Source organism: Pseudorca crassidens, chromosome 11 (genome assembly GCF_039906515.1).
Source record: "Pseudorca crassidens isolate mPseCra1 chromosome 11, mPseCra1.hap1, whole genome shotgun sequence".
Lineage (NCBI taxonomy): Eukaryota > Metazoa > Chordata > Mammalia > Artiodactyla > Delphinidae > Pseudorca > Pseudorca crassidens.
Genome location: NC_090306.1, coordinates 91485878 through 91505381, shown reverse-complemented (window position 1 = coordinate 91505381; position 19504 = coordinate 91485878). Strand labels below are relative to the sequence as shown.

Here is a 19504-nt window from a genome sequence, read left to right as displayed (position 1 = left end):
AATTAAAAATATAACACCATTTACAATTGTTAAAAAAAGAGAAATACTTATGTGTAAGTCTAATAAAACATGTCCAGGGGCTTCCCTGGTGGCGCAGTGGTTGAGAGTCCGCCTGCCGATGCAGGGGACACGGGTTCGTGCCCCGGTCCGGGAGGATCCCACATACCGCGGAGCGGCTGGGCCCGTGAGCCATGGCCGCTGGGCCTGCGGGTCCGGAGCCTGTGCTCCGCAACGGGAGAGGCCACAACAGTGAGAGGCCCACGTACAGCAAAAAAAAAGAGAAAAAAACATGTCCAGGACTTGTACCCTGAAAACTCACAATATTGATGAAAGAAATCAAAGAAGATCTAAAGACACCAAGAGACTAACATGTTCATGGATTGAAAGACTTAACATAGAAAAGATGTCAATTCTCCCTAAACTGATATAGAGGTTTAACACAATTCTTATCAGTCTCAGCAAGATTTCTGTTGTTGTTCATATAGCAAATTTGTTCCAAAATTTATATGGAAAGGCAAAGAACTAACATAGCTAAATTCATTTTGTGAAAGAAGAATAAAATGGAAGGAACAAATTTACCCAATTTCAAGATTTATTTTATAGCTATAGTAATTAAGACTGTGTGGTAATGGTGGAGGGACAGACACATAGATCAATGGAACAGAATGGAAAACTCAGAAACAGACCCACACAAATATGCCCAACTGACTTGACAAAGTTGCAATAGTAATTTGATGAAAGAGAGATAGTCTTTGCAACAAATGGTGCTGGAGCAATTGAACATCCACTGGCAAAACAAAAACAAAAACAAAACAACTTTGCTCTGAGTCCTGCATTTCATACAAAAATTAACTCAAAATGAAAATGAATCACAGACTTCAGCGTAAAACAGAAAACTATAAAAACTCTAGGAGAAAAATGCAGGAGGAAATCTTCATGATTTAGGGCTAGGCAAAGCATTCTAATACTTGTCATCAAAAGCATCAGCTCCGTAAAAGGAAAAACTTAAACTGGACTTCCTCGAAATGGAAGCTCCGTGAAAGACCCTGTTAAGAGGATAAGAAGACAAGCTGCAGAGTGAGAGAAAGTATTTGCAAACCATGTATCTGACAAAAGACTATTTTCTAGAATTTACAAAGAACTCTCAAAATTCAACAGTGAAAAACCAAACAATTTAATTAGAACACGGGCAAAAGACACAAAGAGACATTTCACTGAAGAGGATATACAGATGGCAAATAAACACATGAAAATATGTTCAACATCATTAGCCATTTAGGGAAATGCAAATTAGAACCATAATGAGATACCACTTATACATCTACCAGAATGGCTAATATAAAAAATAGCAATAGCATCAAACAGGGAGGATGTGGAGAAACTTCATTACCCATACTTTGCTGGTGGGAATATAAAACGGTGCAGCCACTCTCAAAACCAGTTTAGCAGTTTCTAAAAACTAAACATGCAACTTCCATACAATCCAGCAGTTGCACTCCTGAGCATTTATCCCAGAGAAATGAAGACTTATATTCATATCAAAAACCTGTGCAGGAATGTTTAAACAGCTTTATTTGTAATAGCTCAGCACTGGAAACAACTCAGATGTCCTTCAGTGGTGAGTGGTTAATAAACTGTGATCTGTCCATACCACAGAGTACTAGTCAGCAATAGAAAGAATCTAACTATCAACACATGCAACGACCTGGAAGAATCTTCAGAGAATTATGCTGAGTGAGAAAATCCAATCCTAAAAAGTTACATACTGTATGATTCCATTTAAATCACATTCTTGAAATGACAAAATTAGAGAAATGGAGACCGGATTAGTGGTTACCGGGGCATAAGGAGGGAGTGAGGGCAGAAGAGATATGGGTGTGGCTGTAAAAGGGCAACATGAGGGATCCTTATGGTGATGGGAGTTTTCTGCATGTTTACTGTATCATGTCAATATCTTGGTTGTGATATTTAACTGTCATTTTGCAAGATATTGCCCATGGGGGAAATGAAGTATCTCTCTGTATGTTTTCCTACAACTGCATGTGACTCTACAATTGTCTCAAAATAAAAAGTTTAATTTACAAAACTCAATTTTAAAACAGTGGGAAACCCCCCTAAAAACGTGTATAAACCACAAGGAAAAAAAAACCCAAAACACATAGCTTATGTCTCACCCTGGACATGAGCTATGTGTTTTGTCTTTTTTTTCTCTCCACGTGAACTGAATAGAACAACGCTGGAGGCTTTAGCCTCCAGCGTTGTTCTATTCAGTTCACGTGGAGAGAAACCCCAAATGTCCACCATGTTCTGAGCAAGGCTCCGTGCCATTTGATTTCATCTCCTACACTTTCTCCTGTGTCCCGCAGCTTCCTGCTGCCCCAGCACATCAAGCACGTTCCCACCTGGAGCCTGAGCTCCTGCAGTTCCCCCACTTGGAATGCTTTCCCTCCAGACCTCTGTGTGGCTGGAAGCTTTTCCTCACTTAGGTGGTTGTTCACATGCTACCTCCTCTGGGAGACTTTTCTTACCATCCTCTCTAAATTAGACCTTGCACCAGAGACTACATCATTGTCCAAGTTCATTTTTTTCATAGCATTCATCATGCTCTCACTCTCTTTTGCTGACGTATTTCCTTGCGTACTATGTGTCTGCCCCTCCCCTGGCCACAGTAAGTTCCATAAAGAAGGTAAAGAAGGTCCTGTCACCCCTGTAGCCTAGGAGGCACTCATGACTACAGAATGAATAAATGTCCAGAGGAGTTATGTGTGGGAGAAACGGGCCAGGAGCTCTCTTTAAATAGATGTATTTTAAAAAATGACTGTATTGTTCTACTCCTGGGGAACTCTAGAGACACTGAACCCTTTTAAAGATAAAATTTATAACTGGGGGCAAAAAAGCACATCTGCAACTAGATTTCAAGTAACGTTTGACCGAGCAAGAGTCACGGATGCGGAGAAGGCATCGCCTCCCTTTACAGGATGGCTGTGTTTCTGTGAGTTGACCATAAAGTGGATTTATTTACAGGAATTCTATATTCTTACCCACTACTCTGATAGAACCAGGTATTTGTGCCCACAGAACAGCAGACATGATCTGAACAGGAATCCGTTAATGGAGGGAGAAGGGACAATGCTAGCTAGTTGTGTGATGCATGGCTACTCCTTTCCTCCAATAGGACACTTTCTGAAGGCAGAGCTTTGCAGCACTTTCTCAACTCTCTGAACTTCTCTGCCACCATCTCTCTCTAGACATCTTTTGACCCCAGGAACATCACCATGTTTGGGGACTGCTTGACTTGCCCCGGCAGCCAAGGGAAATTGATCACCTCTTTGTCCCCTGTGGTCAGTGTACATGGTGGTGTAATACCACATCTCACCAGTAGGGGTTACCATTGACCCCCCCCCCCATAAGGGCAAACTTGACTCTTGAAAGCACCCTTTTCCCCAGACTTGCCCCCCGCTCCTGACCACACGCTGCTCCTGCCCCATCCCTGGCTCCCCCCACCCTCCAAGATCAGTACAGCTGACAGGGAGCAGGCTCTAGTCTACATCTGCCAAAGGCCCCTGGCTTCTTCCAGGCCTCCAGGTGCTACTTTCAGAGGCTGTTGGCTGCCCTTTCTGGGTGGTGGCTGAGTGGGGTATAAGGGGCCTGCTGGCGTGCTAGCAATGTTCCGTTTCTCAGTCTGGGTGCTGACCACACAGGTAAGTTTACCTTGTGAAAATTCATTAGGATCTATAGTTACGATGTGGGCACTTTTCTGATGTATCTCATTCTTCAAAGTGAAGTTTACTTTAAAAAATCCATAGATTAGCTTTCCTCAATACATAGGATGCCTTAGTAATTTCTGGAACTCCCACTACAGCCCGTAGAAGAGAAAAAAACAAAACCAAACCAAAAACCAATTAGAACACCAAGACCCTGGGAACAGACCTAGCAATGATTTTTCACTAAGGTGGTTTCTTAGGTAGTTTCAGGCCTTATTTATTTATTTTTCAAGTTGCGGGGTGAGGGGCAGGGAGAGTTTGGTTTTGAAATACTTCCAGCAGGTTTTGCTCTTTGTGGAATCACTGAGGCTCATTACCCGAGGGCCGGCACACCTCCTCCCGTTTTGGGTCTCAGTGGGGCCTGACACCAAGCACAAATCCAGCCCCCAGAGGCTGAGACTCTGGTGCTAATGAGAATACCTAATGGGACCCGCTCTGGACCCCAGGCCAGGTGCTCCAAGGCTCAGGGAGCAGCTGGGTGTGTTGCTGCTGCTGCTTTGCTGCGGGGCCATCCCTGCCAACTGGAGAAGGCTGCTCCCCCTCTCCACTCGTGACAGCTTGTTGGCCAAGCCTGGCAGGGGAACCCACGCTGCCCTTTTGGTTCAGAGGCCTGCCTACTTCCCTGACACTTCACAGGCTCCCACTATCTTAGGACCCCCGGGTCCTGCACAGCCTGTTGTGAAGGGGTTGCGGCATTTCCCCGTTGCTGGGAACATAGTGCCAGCAGGAATTCAGAGGCCCTTGAGGAAGGCGTGAGCCTCAAGCGCTAGGCTCATGCGATCCTCAGACCTGAAAAGCCTTCTCAGGGCCTGGCTTTCCAGGGACCTTGGCAGGTCTGCATCCTGTCGACCTAGAGAGCTACACCCATTTCTCTCTTCCTGCTGGGTTCCTAATGTCCATCCAGGCCTGCCCTGGTCTCAGCGCCTCAGTGACGCCTTCCCTGAGCATCTCACACCCCTCAGAGCCTGTGCCACCCAATTTAACATTGTTTCACAAACCACCTCAGATGTCCTTGGGGCCCATGGGTGGGCTTTAGCTCCCCAGCTTTCATGCAAATTCCCCAGGCTGGAAGGTATCTTTTACTTTGTCCCACGTGCCCAAGTGCCTTGGGACATAACAGGTGTTCAGTAAAGCGGCTGCCCCATGAAAGGCTCTACAAATAGCTGTAACCAGCTGGGGTACATTTGTGCCAGCGCTGTGACTGCAGGCAGCCCCCCCCCCCCTCCGTGGGACAGGGTCAGGCTCAGGGAGCATGGAGATCAGAGCCCCCAGCCTTTCTCTCTGCCCACAAGCACAACGGCATTAAGCCCTCGTACCTTGCTGGCTTTCAAGATCTCGAACATGAGGGGCAGGCCCTGGGTGACGAGCTCCTCCGTGTACTCTTCCTCCTGAATGGTCTTAAACTCCTTCAACAGGCACTGAATGAGAGGCCGGCGGTGCTGCTGGAAGGCGATCCGCAAAGACTCCAGCCAGGTGTGCAGGGTCCACGGGACACCTGGAAAGGGGGCAGGTGGGGGTGGGGGAGGGGAGGGCAGAAAACAACCAGAGGAGAAGGCGTGTTTTTATCTGGAAGCTGGCCTTTCCGGGGGACATTACCACATCATGAGACCAAGAGCCTGCCTTTCAATGAATAGAGCCAGTGTTGCTTTTTTTCCCCCCCAAAGACCCGCAGAAGTTGAAATTAAAGGTCGTAATTCGATTCCCTTAACTATGGGTGTTTAGTTCTGCACGCTACTCACGTTATTAGGGGCTGCATTTTACAAGGTATAATCCTTGTGTAGAATATTGGAATTCTAATGCACACTCTTTATGCAGATCCCATCCTTCTGAGTTCTGACTTCCTTCGTCTCCATCCCCTCTACATCCGTGCCCAGAGCTTAGAGGTGGTGAAACCTCACCATCCGCTGCTCTGGTCAGGGCAGGTATTTCCATCTGAATGTGAAGACACGGGAGGATGCTGCTGCCGCCCCCATGTGCAAAACGACATTTCCACCTGCAGGCACTTCATCAGTTCTCTCTCCCTGGACAGAAGCCTCTCCAGCAGCTGATCGCTGTGATTTGCTTCTCCCCCCTCACTGTGAGACTGAGGCACTCGCTACTGTTTATAACAAGCACACGATTCAGGGTCTTGAGCTTCAGAATCAAGCGTCACAGGCTCCCAGGGCGATGGCATAAACGTCCGCCACACTAAACGGCCACCCTCCAAGAGAGACCAGTTTCCAGAACAGCACCGGGGGCCCCTCCTTGGGGCCTCAGCCTACCCTGAGCTGCCACAGCCTGTGTTTGCAGCCCGTGCTCCATCCTGCTGTGTCTGGGCCGGGGCTAGCGCCATTAGAGGGGTGAAGGCCAGGCCAGCCTGTTCCCCAGACGCACGGAGGAGATGGCTCCGGCATAGCTCACTCAAGGGAGAGCCACCCCTAACTTTGCCCGAGGGTGGCTTTGCCCCTGAAGTGGGTGCAGCCTTGCTAGGGAAGAGATGCCCTCATCCTAGCTGGTGCCGGCGGCCGCTTCATGGATTTGGGGGCTCTCAGGCAGCGATTCCCCAACCACTGGGAACCACCTGGGATGATTGTTAAATATAAAGATTTCCAGCCTTTATCCATCCAGACCCTTGAAAGCAGAGCCTCTGGGTGTAGGGCCTGGCAATCTGTATTCAGACAAGCTCCCCAGGTGATTCAAATTTCTAACTCAGGGTCCAGAGTTTGGGAATCGTGGAAAGGTGACCTGAGGATGGGACTTCGGGGCTGGCAGGATGCTGCTGTCTATGGGGATGGTGTGGGAACTTAGCCTGGAAGTGCTCCAACCAGCAAATGAGAAGTTCCCTGGGCTGCGTGGGGTGTGTGTGCGTGCGTGCGTGCGTGCGTGTGTGTGTGTGTGTGTGTGTGTGTGCGTGTGACCTGGAGCTGGGCAAAGGCTCTGTGCCCAGCCTTGGAGGGTCCCCAGACTGACCTATGCTCCTGATATCAATTGTGACATCCACGTAGCCATGCTCAGCGCTGTGATACATGGCCTCCCTCAGGGCTCTGAGTTTGGCCTTGCTGTTGCGGCTGGCACACAGGGGGGGCGGGGTTGTCTCCGCCAGGTCTGTCCCCTCAGCCAGAATCTCCTCCAGGGACAGGATATCACTCTTCTCCTTCTCTGGCTGAGCGAGCAGTTTGCGGAACACATTCCTGTCAATCATAAACCCAGAGATGAAGACACTCAGAGATGGAAGGGCTGAGCCAGGGCAGGGACTAGGCAGGGGACGTGGGGAGACCTCTCACTTGGGACAAGGGAAGGACGGGACCAACTCCGGGGTGGCGGTTTCAGAGGCCTGACCACAGGTGCTACGTTTGGTGGATGGAAGAGATGGTGGGGCAGGTCTGGCTGTGTTTCCTTGAGGACAACTTGGAGCTAAGTGCATTCCCCAAATATCTAGAAGGTTCTAGAACCGTCTGCCTGCGGTTCCCCCCCCCATAGTGAATTTGCTTCACTTGGGGTTATGTGTAGTAAAATCTGATGGGGTAAATCCTGAAGGAAATGTAGACAGGAGGTAACCAAACATGAGAGGTTTTACGATTCTTTAAAATGGATTCTTCTCACTTCACGACAGGTGATAGGATGAGTGCTGACCAACCCTGGCAGAGAGTGACGTCTCTGTGATAGGAAAGCCGGTTGGGAAAGGACCAGACAAGCCAGTCTGAGTGGACGTGTGCTGCATGAAGCTGGCTGGCCAGGACTGGTCTGCCTCTGGGTCCCACATCCAGAGATACAGTGGGTCTGGGGTAGGCTTGGGAATCTACATTTTTAACAAGCACCACTTGGGACCTCGTGGCTTTGGGCCGTCCTAGCCTACCTGTGTCCGTGGGCTGCGGCCTGGCTGAAAGAGTTCATATCACCCTGGGGGGTGGTAGAAATTCCATTCCTGTACATGGTTCCTATCAGGGGGTCCGCGCCACGCTCCAACAGCAAACTAACCAGCTCAAAATTTCCTGCAAGCCCAGAGAAGGGGGTTTTATAAGAGAATCAAGCAAACACACAGTCACAGACACATCAAGGGCCAGCGCGTTGGAGCCCCTTGGCTGGCGTGAGCATCAGCAACTCTTACCTACGGCGGCTGCGAGCTGGAGGGGCGTTTCTGAATAGTTCTCCTCGCCATGCTCCACAGAGCCTTCCACCTTGGCCCCAGCGTCCAGGAGGAGCTGCGGAGGAAGAGTGGCCATTGAGATGTTTAAAGGACATGCATGCAAGGGGACGTCAGGAAAAGGTGGTGGAAATCAGTGTGACGTCAGTGTTCCTGCCCTCCCTCTGGGTCTGTGAGCATGTGCACGGGGGAGGGCAATTGCACCTCAGAGGAAAAACCGAGAGCCTCTCATATCTTCTAGAGCCTCAGATCACTCAAATTGTGGTCCACAATTTGAGTGACAGTAGCATCGGCATCCCCTGGGAGCTTGTTCGAAATGCTGGCTCTGAGGCTCCACCCCAGACCGAATGATGGGAATCTGCACTTCAGCAAGTTCTCCAAGTGATTTATATGTACATTAGAAGTTTCTAGAAGCACTGAGCTAGAAGCTCGTGGCACCAGAGGGTTGGAGGACTTCCTTTCGGGGTTGGTGACACAAAGCCTCGGAGAGTATTAGTGGGGTCTCTTAGAGCCATAGCAACGCAAGAGTTCTGAAGAACTCTTCGGGGACCACCAGGGCCAACCAGGATAAGAATCGCTTCTAGAACATCCTGGAGGGCTCTGAGGACAGCTCAGCAGATGCTGAGTTTTCTGGCCAGCAAGATCAGTGAGTAAAGTGGCAGAGTGAGCTTCCAAGAGCGCTGCTGAATATGATTCCATTCTGTGCATCTCTGAGAGATCTGGGCTTCCTAAACACAGAGATGCTGTCCATGCCGGATCTCACAGTGAACGTGCTGTCAGCACTGCTGATGTACAATGAGGGGGAAACATCTGTCTTACCTGTTCAGGGCTACCTGAGGGCACAGCCAGGAAGGGGCTGCCTACCTGGCATCCCATGATGTGTGCACCTGCTGCACAGAGGTGACCTGACTTCTGTTTGGCTTGGCTACCCACTGCTCCTATTCCTGATTTAAAGGCTGGAGATTCCACTGCATGTTAAGGGATGGCATTGGTGTCCACTAGGCCACCCTCTGACCCCTCCTTTCTTAGATCCCTCCACTAGGAGTGGGCTGGTCATGACATTTTACAGGCAGAAGCCAGCTCTCGGTGTGACATGTCACACACTCAACCTCCTGAAACATGACTTCGGATCTGTCTTAAGGATTCCCACGACCTAGGAAACAACGAAGGATTCCTGTGGCACTCCAACATTGCCTAGGGGTCCCTAGCACACTATTTTCTGCTCTGCATAATTCTAAGAGGCTTGGACCACGTAAAAGGAGGTGAGTTCCCGATGTACCCAAAGCTCAGCGTTTATTAGGGGGTCAGATGTGGCCAGGGACCTGGATGCTGATCTCTTTTTTCCAATGAAGTAAAGTTTTAAGATCTAGAATAAACCGAGCTTAAGATCTAGAATACACTAGATGGGTATTCATCGAACACCAACTCTACAACAGCCAGAGAAGGTGCAGGCAAAACACACTTACGTGCCCAAAGGACCTCAGATGCGGACATACTCGCGGAGCTGTTTCAGAAGACACATGTGAAGACCCTACTCTAGACCTCTCGGATGGGCTTCTCCATAAGTGGGATCCAAGCAAGTATCTTTTGGAACCACTCCCCTGGAGACCTGGATGTTTCTTTCCAGTGGTTGGAAACCACTAGACTCTATGCAAACACTGGGGTCACACCTAAGGGAAGGTTCTAAGGTCTCACACCAGCCAGGTCTTACGTTCATGTTACAACAAGCAAAAATGAACAAATCCACAAAATCACAGCTCAGGCCCCACCCCCGAGCAACTGGGAACAACTTGATAAGTTTGCCACTCTGCGTGTGAGGCTGCATGTGGGTATGTGTTAAGTTCATATTGGTTAGAGCCAGGCCATATAGAGCATTACATATAATATTTTCATTCATATGATATGAATGTGCTATATTTAACTGCAATTAACCAATATGAATCTCTTAGGGAATAGGCATGCTGGGAGAGGTACAAATTTGAGTAATGAAAGAGGTAAAATTAAAGGTCAGATGTGGATAGGGAAATATGTTAATACCTGAACTACAGGAATATGTCCATGCAACACAGCAAAAGTCAGAGCCGTCCAATGGCGGGTCTCAGGGTGGACGGATGGATATTTATGAGGAGTACTGACAACCTATAAACAAATTGAAGTTATTTTCAAAATGTGACCTTCACAATACTTAGACCAGCAAATCTGACCTATCTGTGGCTGGGCATGTGGGCCAGATATGTACAAAAGGACGTCCTAGAAGGCGCCTCGGGAAACACTGGAGATGTGGGGTAGTGACTTTATATCCTCCGTCACAATAAGGACTCCTTTGCTTCTCATCTGAAAAGAGTTGAATGGATGATTTCTGACCACCTCTAAGGAGCCTTGGAGAAGCTGTAATGGTGGCTACAATGAGCCTGCTCCCCTGCCTGTTTCCTCTTCCTGCTTAAGGGAGGGTGATGCTTCTGAGAGCTACAGGATGTCAGGTAGTGTGAGGCCACTACCATCACATCCACATCTTTAGGGGAAATTCTTGGCAGTGGCAAACCCCGTGCAAGGGGAGGTCTGCTTCGAGCTTTCAAGCCAAGCAATACCACCAGCCTTCTGATGGAGGACATCACCATCTGGTCACAGCTCACCCCACACTGTCTTCACTTCATTCTTCTGCTGGCTTCCTGGTTGACAAGGACCCTCATGCTACCGGAAACCTAGGCACAAACATTCCCTGGGCACACCACGAATGAGCAATCTGATACTGGCCTTCCCATATGGGGACCTCAAAACACCCCAGGCCAAGAGAGAGGCTGCAGGACAGCTAAAGGTTAGGGTCCTGCAGGATTGCCACCTACACATGGCTTTTCTTCCAAACATTCCTGGGGCCATATAGCCGCGATGCCTGCTGCTTTCATAGCAGTTGATTTCACTAATCACCGGCGGGGGGAGGACCTTGAGCTGGGAGCTGTGGGATGGGCTAGAGGACCAGAGAACCCCACCAGGACCCAAAGTTGACGAGCCTTTGCAGGGATGTGCACAGTGCTTGGGGGATTCATAGCAGGAAAAAAAATCCCCAATACCTAAAATTTATAAGATCCAAAATGGTTCTGGATCCAAAACCATGTCTATTGCCTGCTTTCCTCAGATGAATATAAAGCATGCTTTTTTTTTTTAACCACAGTACTAAGACTACAAGAGCATCTAATTTTGAACTAAAAAAACTTTCCTGGGGTGGCTGAGTTAGGAGTGCAGCATGTCAATCGATCTTCTCAGCTTCTGAGACTGCCAATATTAGGCTGCCGGAAGAGAGTGGGTCTTCTTTCTTTTTTGTGAGAGTGGGTCTTAAGTCAGCATAGAACATGGTCAAAAAGTGTTATTTTACCTATTATAAGCCTTGGTGGGGGCAGGAACCAATAATAACTGAGTCCTAAATTGATGCTACTCTGTATTTACTTCTTCCAACAACTCTCTGAGATGGGTGCGATTGTTCTCCCATTTTGCAAAGGGGAACACCGAAGCTCAGGAAGGTTAAACTATTTGCCCAAGCAGAAAAGCAAGTTACTAAGATGCAGCAGTTTCAGAATTTGAACCCAGGTGTCAAATTCTAAAGCCTGCGGGGAGTGTGCTTTCCACTATACCACACTGCCTCATGGAAGCTTTGCAATTAGCTTTAAGACCTGTGGTTTAAACCGGCCAACTGGGTGAGCCAATCGGGATTCGGTGGGGGAGGGTGGAAGATCTGGGGGAGCTACACCTGAGCTCAGGGTACGTGGACCAACTTTGTATTTGGCAGAGGAAAGGGCTGATGGCTCAGGAGAGCTCTCTCTTCCCGACCCCAGAAGGAATGGATCAGCAAGAAGAATCAGAGATTGGGTACAGCTGAACTGAGGGAAAAGCTAGGGCTCCTTGTGGCCTCGTTGGTTGTTTTTAAATGAAAAATGTTTTGGGGCAGCTCCTTGGAGTTTGGTTGGGCTGGGGCCTCAGGATGGAGGAAATCCAAAAGCTGGTCTGACCTATTTGCTGGACTGAGCACCCTCAGCGGTGGCTCTTTGGGAGATAAAGCCCCCCTCTCTTTGCTCGCCTTCCCGAGGGACTGCCAGGCCCAGGGGCCCTGCAGCCCTCTGCACCCTCACCTCCACATTCAGGTCAGCTCCGGCATCCAGCAGCATCTGAACCATTGCCTCGTCCCCGCGGACGCAGGCGTACATCAGGGGGGTCATGCCCTGCAGTGAGTTAAAAACCAGAGAATGGAGGTTTACCAGGTGGCTGTGTCACTTGACAAAACAAACGGAAAATCTTACTTGTGTGAAGAAGGCTATAACTGTACTCAAAATCCAGTATTTTAAAGTAAATGTACAGCCCTATAAGGTCATAATCCTCCATATTTTGAAAACCAAAAGGGAAGCAAGAAGGGAAACATACATTGCCTTATTTTTGCATTTATCTTGGCTTAAGTCGGAGGATTTTTTGTTTGCCTTAGGGTGCAACAGATCTAAAAGTGTTTGCTGAAACAAGTGGCTGGTTTCAACTGAAAGCTCTTAGGAACTTTCTGGATTCTGCAATATCAGCCCTAAGCTATCTAATTGGTAAACACTGTTTCCTTGACATTTTCTCTTTCACAATATAAGTGTCATCTTTGCTCTATGTGAGCTGCTGGTCAGTGTCAAGGGAAATTGGTGCCTCTGAGTATGACCCCAGCACGACGTCAGCTTTGACATTATCATTTACAAGCAAAAGGCAAGGGAATGAGGAATGACTTCCAGGAATTCCATATCTGCCCACGATTCCTGCTTATTACAAAGTACCACAACCAACAGAAGTAAGGGATAGATTTTTCAATAAACAGTGTTGTGAAGGTGGCTATTTGAGAAAATGTTCAGGTTAGAGTCTTATCTCACACTATACACCAAAATCATTTCCAGTTTGATTAGAGATATAGAGAAAAAAATTAAAACCATAAAAGACATCTAACTGGATCCGTTTCTAGGCATAAAAGTAATGGAAGAAATCACAAAAGAAAATCATTATAGTGTTGAGGACACGCAATTGAAAACATAAACAAAACTAAGAGGTAAACAAAATAAATTGAGACATATTTGTCATATTGTAACAGAGGGTTATATGTCTAATATGTAAAGAGCTCTTTGAAATAAAGAAGAAAAACACTTAAGCTCTAATGAAAAACAGGCAAAAGATAATTAAATTAAGTAAAAGATTAACAGGGTACACATAAATAGTTGGAGAGTGTGTACAAGGAAACAGTCTCCGGGAAAGTAATTTGAGATCAAAAACTTTAAGATAAGTTGATGCATTTGAGTGACTATTTCCACTTAAAAAAAAGTTCCCTAATGAAATAATCAGAGATTTGAACAAAGGTTTGCGTAAGTATATGTAGCTCAGCATTACTGATATAAGTAATTAGAAACAATCTAAGTATTCAACAGCTGAGGTATGGTTCACTGAACAAATAATATGACCATTTTATGTAGCCATTGAGTTAAAAAAAGAATATTTAATGATACTGCAAAGTATCTTTAATACAAAATACCAAAACCAGAAAGATAATAAATCCTTGTTCTTAAAAAATAATGTGTGTGTGTGTGTGTGTGTGTGTGTGTATGTGTGTGTGTGTGTGTATTACGGCTCCTTTGTGTTGCTCAAGAAAATTATTAGCTGTTATCCCTTCCCTGGAACTTGCTGCATGAGCTGCCCATGTGAGAAGCAGTTCCATTTGTCCTTTGTGACTTTCCATCTGGGGCTCACATTGAAAGCTGCTGTTTGTTTTCTCCATCCGTGACATCTTCACCCACCCGGGGTGTCTCCCTGATAGATACACAAGCCTCTCACTGTACCTGTGTCAGTGGTTTGGGGGATGGCTGCCTGTCTCTGAGGTGTCTCCTAGGGTCCCTCAGAATGACTTTTGTGTATCTTAAACACACCCTGAAAGTTTGGTGAAAATCTGCTTGGATTTGTTCTGTGATGCAGAGAACTAATTTTAACTATGCTGGAAAAAGGGCTTGAAGGACACAAGCTAAATATAAATGATGGTGGATGATGATGGTATGATTTCCTTTCTGGAATAGGTCTATTTTTCTCTATTTTCCATTTCAGCTGCAAGGATCACGTGCAACTTCTGTACAGATGAACAAGGATATTTTTATAAGCTATTTTAAAAACTTAACAAAAAAAAAGAAAACAACAACAACAACACAATCACCCTACGTCACCAGAAGGGGGAGCCTCTGTTCAGTGCCTGCTGTTTCCATCCTGCCCTGGGGCAGGGCACATGGTGGAGGTGGGGTGCCTGTTCAGACACTCCGAGGACCCTGTACCTGTTCGCTCATGGTGTTGATCCCATCGGGCCCCAGGAGAGACACTGCCTGCTTCACCAGGTCCGTCCGCCCACAGTTCAGCATCCGGAAACCCAGGTCCTGCTTAAACTTGGCTTCGATGGCCACTGCGTCCAGCTTCCGAGAAGCGCAAAAGCAGTCATCGGCCCTAAGGAAGGGAGAGATGGTCAGGTGTGTGCAGCAGCTTCGCCAGGACTGGCTCTCGAGTTAGGAAGCACCAAGGAGACTTTCCATTTGCTTTTCATGTCAATTGCTTGTTTCTGGGCTCCAGTTAGAATGTGGATATCTCTTGATCCTTGTCCTTTATAACTGCAGCTTATCTGTCTTATCTCTCCTCTGCTCCCACAGCATATTGACCTAAGAATAATAATGGCTAATATTTACTGACTGTTCACTATGGTTAAACTCTTTACATGAGTTAATTCGTTTACTCCCCACATAACCCTAAGAGGTAAGTACTATCATTACCCTCTCTTTTAACCATGGGAAACAGACACAGATAAGGGACTTGCCCAAGGCCACACAGCAAAAAGCAGTGAGCTGGGATGTGAGCCCAAGGCAGTCTGTGGAGAGCTGACCTGGGTATATACTGTGTCCCCCCGTCCCCCCATCACAGCATATACTATTTGCCTCTTTCCTTGTCTGACTTCCCCTCCAGGCTGGGGACTTCTGAGAGCAGGGACCTTGTCCAGCAAGTCTCTGCATCACAGTCCAGACAGTACCCAGCACGTGGAGGTGTTAAAAACGTTAGCCGAGTGAACACAGAATGGCTGGAGTCTCTACTTTCAAAGTGGAAGCAGGGCGGAGACCTGGCAAGATGAAATAAGAGTACTAGTGGTGAGATGCTTTGGAAACTAACCGAGCCAGTTGGGCGAAGTGAGCCAGGTTAGGGAAGGGTGGGGAGGAGAATCAAGGAATTCAAGAAGGGGATACAAACTACACTTGCAAAGGATGTTACTTCCTTCTTATGGTGAATTGTCAAATCAAATCACCAAGCATTTACTGAGCACCTGTTTGCAAGAGGCGCACAATGCCTGGAAGGGGAGAGGGCACAGGCCCTGGCAACCATAATGCCATGTGGCAATTGCAGTGATTGAGGTGTTCAGAGACACACACCAAACAGAGCCTAGGGGATCCAGCAAGGCTTCCTGGGGAAGGTGACCCCTGAGCTTTGGCTTTTTTTAAATATATATCTTTATTGGAGTATAATTGCTTTACAATGTTGTGTTAGTTTCTGCCGTACAACAAAGTGAATCAGCTACGTGTATACATATATCCCCATATCCCCTCCCTCTTGAGCCTCCCTCCCACCCTCCCTATCCAACCCCTCTAGGTCATCACAAAGCATCGAGCTGATCTCCCTGTGCTATGCGGCTGCTTCCCACTAGCTGTCTATTTTACATTTGGTAGTGTATATATGTCCATGGTACTCTCTCACTTCATCCCAGCTTCCCCTTCCCCCTCCCAGTGTCCTCAAGTCCGTTCTCTACGTCTCTGTCTTTATTCCTGCCTCGCCACTAGGTTCATAAGTACCGTTTTTTTTAGATTCCATATATGTGCATTAGCATACGGTATTTGTTTTTCTCTTTCTGACTTACTTCACTCTGTATGACAGACTGAACTGTGTCTTAAATAAGGAGAGAGAGGGACAGAGGGTAGGAGAACTTGGAGCAGGGCTTGCATGAGCAAAGGTATGGACATGAGACGTGGCGGGCTCTGAGAGCTAACTATGGAGGTTTTAGTGTTTCTGGGGCATAAACTTCCAGGCAGAGGGCCAGAAGCTGAGGGTGGGGAACTTTACTTAATCCTAAGACTTTATCCGTAAGAGCCACTGAAGGTTTCTAAGCAGGCAGGGGAGTGATACAGTTGGATGGCCAACTCTGGGAGACCGTGGAGGATGGATTTGAGGGGAGCTGACCCTAGAGGTGGGGAGATGTTAGTGCTAAAAGAAACAGCCAAACAGAAAGAAGTCACTGCCCAAGTGTGAAGTGACAAGGGGCTGAGTGAAGGTAGTGGGTGCTGGGACGGAGCAGAGGATGAAGATTCCATTTTTCTACGAGCAGGTGCCCATTTCTCAGGCGATGGCCCTTGTCCTCAGGCTGGTGAGCTACACGCCCTGCATCATCAGGAGTCTGTGCTGTCCCGGACCCCTTCATATTCCTGCTCTTTGCTAATGCTGGGCATGGATACCCAGGAAAGGAGCCAGGGTTCCAGAATTCCTGGTTCCACTCCTGCCTCTAAATAACCCACTTTCTGGTGTGAGGAAGGGTTAACTTTGCCAGGGAACTAGCTTCTTGTTAATCCTTGAAGGAAATGAGACGGACTGTTGTTCTGAAAGTTTATGGCACTAAGGCTCCTCAGAACGGCTAGGATCTGGGGCAGAGGACCTGAGGGATGAAGAACAGAGGGAACCTTAGGAATCACGTGGGATGGGTGTGCCCGTGACTCTTCACTGGGTTCCTGACCTATCAATCATCTCAGCTGGCAAAGGAACCTTGGAGGAAGGCTGTCCGGAAATAGGAACACAGTCACAGGAGATGTTAGGGCTCTTAGAGGACCAGAGGGCGCTGATGCAGTGACGGTGGAATCCAGAGAAAGAGGAAGCTTGGTGTTGACGTGGGGTCTAATCTGCATACATGCTTCAGGAACTGCGTGTCAGGCCAGGCCATCCGAGGGCTTGTTTGTATGACAGCCCTGGGAGGAACTAAGAAAGGTATTTAGGAGACTTGGACCTGGACCCTGGACTCCAGGATTAGAGCTTTTCATGTTAGGTCGGGGAGCCAAGACTACCTCAGTTGGAAGACTCTCCGAGGAAGCCTGAGAGCTCTCCAGGTGTGGGTAGGGGAGGGCTGAAGACTCCGGGTCTGGCTTTAGACCATGGCATCAGCACCCAAGATGTGAACTTCTAAGGACACATAATGGGGCTGTGCCCTAGGGCTTCTTGGTCCAGTTCATGGGAATTTGGACTTGGGATTCTTACAGCTACGGTGGCCAGATTTAGCAAATAAATATACTTTAGCAAATACTGAGTGACACAAACTTATACTAGAACATTATTCACTGTTTATCTGAAATTGAAATTTAACTTAAAAAAATAAATCTGGGAAAGGGCAGAGCCACGTGCCATGATTTGAAAAGAGCACACGGTGAGATCATGGATCTCACTGAATGTAGACAGCACCCATCTCCAGGGGAAGAGGGGAGGTGCTTGGTGTGGCAGTGGGCTGCATCTAAGGGACCCATGTTCCCCCGAAACTGGTTAAGGCAGATGCTTCAGGCAAAATGAACACAACAGAGAGAAGAAGGTGAGAGCAACAGGGTGAGATCCTGGGGCACACATCACAGAGGCTTCCGGAGAGGGAGAGACGGGGGCCTGCAGGTGTCACACCGAGGTGTCTGGAGCCTTGATGGGGGTGTGTGTGTGCAAATCTTGGGGAGGTATCTGATTTGACTAATTGGAAGGGAAACCTTTCTTCTAACAGACCACTAACTAATTCTGGAAGAGGTTGCTCTGTGAAATCAAGAGCCTCCTTCTTGGGGAGCAAAGATGCTGTGAATCGTCACCGTCACTGAATTTGCAATTTCCTCTCTCCCGTCTGTGTCCAAGCCCCTTCTGCTCTCTTCAATGCCTGATTGATTCTCTCAAATAAGCATCTTTTCCGGAATCACGCTAAATTCCATGTGACTGGATGAGGGTTACTGCGGCACATCCTGCGTGTGGGCACCAGGAGGGGAGGTTATGGAGGAGAGACACAGACCCTACCCCGTGTTCACGGAGCTCCCAGACTGGTCAAGCGATAATTCCTGGAACAGCAGGAGAAGTGTTTACCAGCTACAAAGGTCCTTGATTTTAATTAGAAAGAGAGAAATGGCAAGAAATTACTGTCGCTAAGATGATGATGATGATGATGATGATAATTGTTATTATAGGAATCCAACACTTATTGAATACTGACTATTGAAATCTAAGCTCTTCCCACGTATTAACTCATACGATCAGTACAACAAGCCCACAATGTAGGTGATATTGGGAGCCCCGTTCCAGAGATGAGGAAACTGTCCAAGTCACAGGGCTGGTACGCGGCGAGCCAGGATCTGACCTGGCTGATCTGAGACCCCGGCCTGACACTGGTACTTCTCCATCATGCTGGCATATACAACCGTCTACTGGACCAAGCTGCTTGGATGGCTCTCAGACCCTCAAATTGGGCCCGTCCAGAATGGAGGTTTCTATGTCCATCCCCACCCTCCGTCCTTGTCCTCCAGTCATCCCATCTCCGTAAATGGCATCACCGTCCACCCAAGGCGCTCAGGCCAGAACCTTCTCTCATGCCCATATTCATTCCATCAGCTGTTAATGTTCCCACCCAAATCCCAAATCCGCCCGCTTCTCTCCACCTCCACCACCCGTACCCTGCTTCTAAACACCAGCATCTTTTTTTTTGGGGGGGGGGATGGTTGTTTTACAATGTTGTGTTAGTTTCTACCATACAGCGAAGTGAAGTAGAGTCCCCTGGGCGATACAGCAGGTTCTTATTAGTTATCTCTTTTATACATACTAGTGTATATACGTCAATCTCAATCTCCCAATTCATCCCACCTCCCCACTCCTGCTTTCCCCCCTTGGTGTCCATACAACACCAGCATCTCTTGCCTAGAGGTCATAATTTCAGTCCTATTAAAGTGCTCATAGTGCAGAGACTTTCAGGTCTGGGCATATTTTAATTCTTAGGCCTGTGATATCCTAGACAGCTGCTGACAAACAAGGACTGCCTTGCACCAAGCATAGGCATAAGAGTTTGTGATGACGAATTCTCGTGACAGTGCTTTGGCTTGGGTCATTAGCAGGGGAGGGCTGGGAAGGGACAGTTGTTTAGACTTTTATATATTGGAAAGTTGTATTTTGAAATGCTTTAATAAAAGTTTTCTGTGTGAGGGACTTCCCTGGTGGCACAGTGGTTAAGAATTCGCCTGCCAATGCAGGGGACACGGGTTCAATCCCTGGGCTGGGAAGATCCCACATGCCGTGGAGCAACTAAGCCCATGTGCCATAACTACTGAGCCCACATGCCACAACTACTGAAGCCCACGTGCCTAGAACCCGTGCTCCACAACATGAGAAGCCCATGCACCACAACGAAGAGTAGCCCCTGCTCGCCACAACTAGAGAAAGCCCGTGCACAGCAACGAAGACCCAACGCAGCCAAAAAATAAATAAATAAAATAAATTTGAAAAAAGTTTTCCGTGTGATTTGACTCTTCTCTCTATCCAAACCAGT

At 47.7% G+C, this 19504-nt stretch overlaps 1 protein-coding gene across 5 annotated transcripts in view; it reads right to left on the bottom strand.

The window, feature by feature from the left end:
• The window catches only part of ABTB3 (ankyrin repeat and BTB domain containing 3), a 307888-nt gene that overhangs the window by 31456 nt on the left and 256928 nt on the right, over positions 1-19504 (bottom strand). For 2 of the 5 annotated variants that reach the window (XM_067697852.1, XM_067697856.1), the window contains 7 exons: positions 14208-14373; positions 12009-12098; positions 9925-10026; positions 7852-7945; positions 7600-7735; positions 6714-6934; positions 5081-5259 (listed from right to left, as the gene is read on the bottom strand). In XM_067697852.1, coding sequence (XP_067553953.1) covers positions 5081-5259; positions 6714-6934; positions 7600-7735; positions 7852-7945; positions 9925-10026; positions 12009-12098; positions 14208-14373 — 988 coding nt within the window. The remainder of the gene's footprint in view (positions 1-5080; positions 5260-6713; positions 6935-7599; positions 7736-7851; positions 7946-9924; positions 10027-12008; positions 12099-14207; positions 14374-19504) is intronic. The other 3 variants (XM_067697853.1, XM_067697854.1, XM_067697855.1) reach the window with 3 other exon arrangements.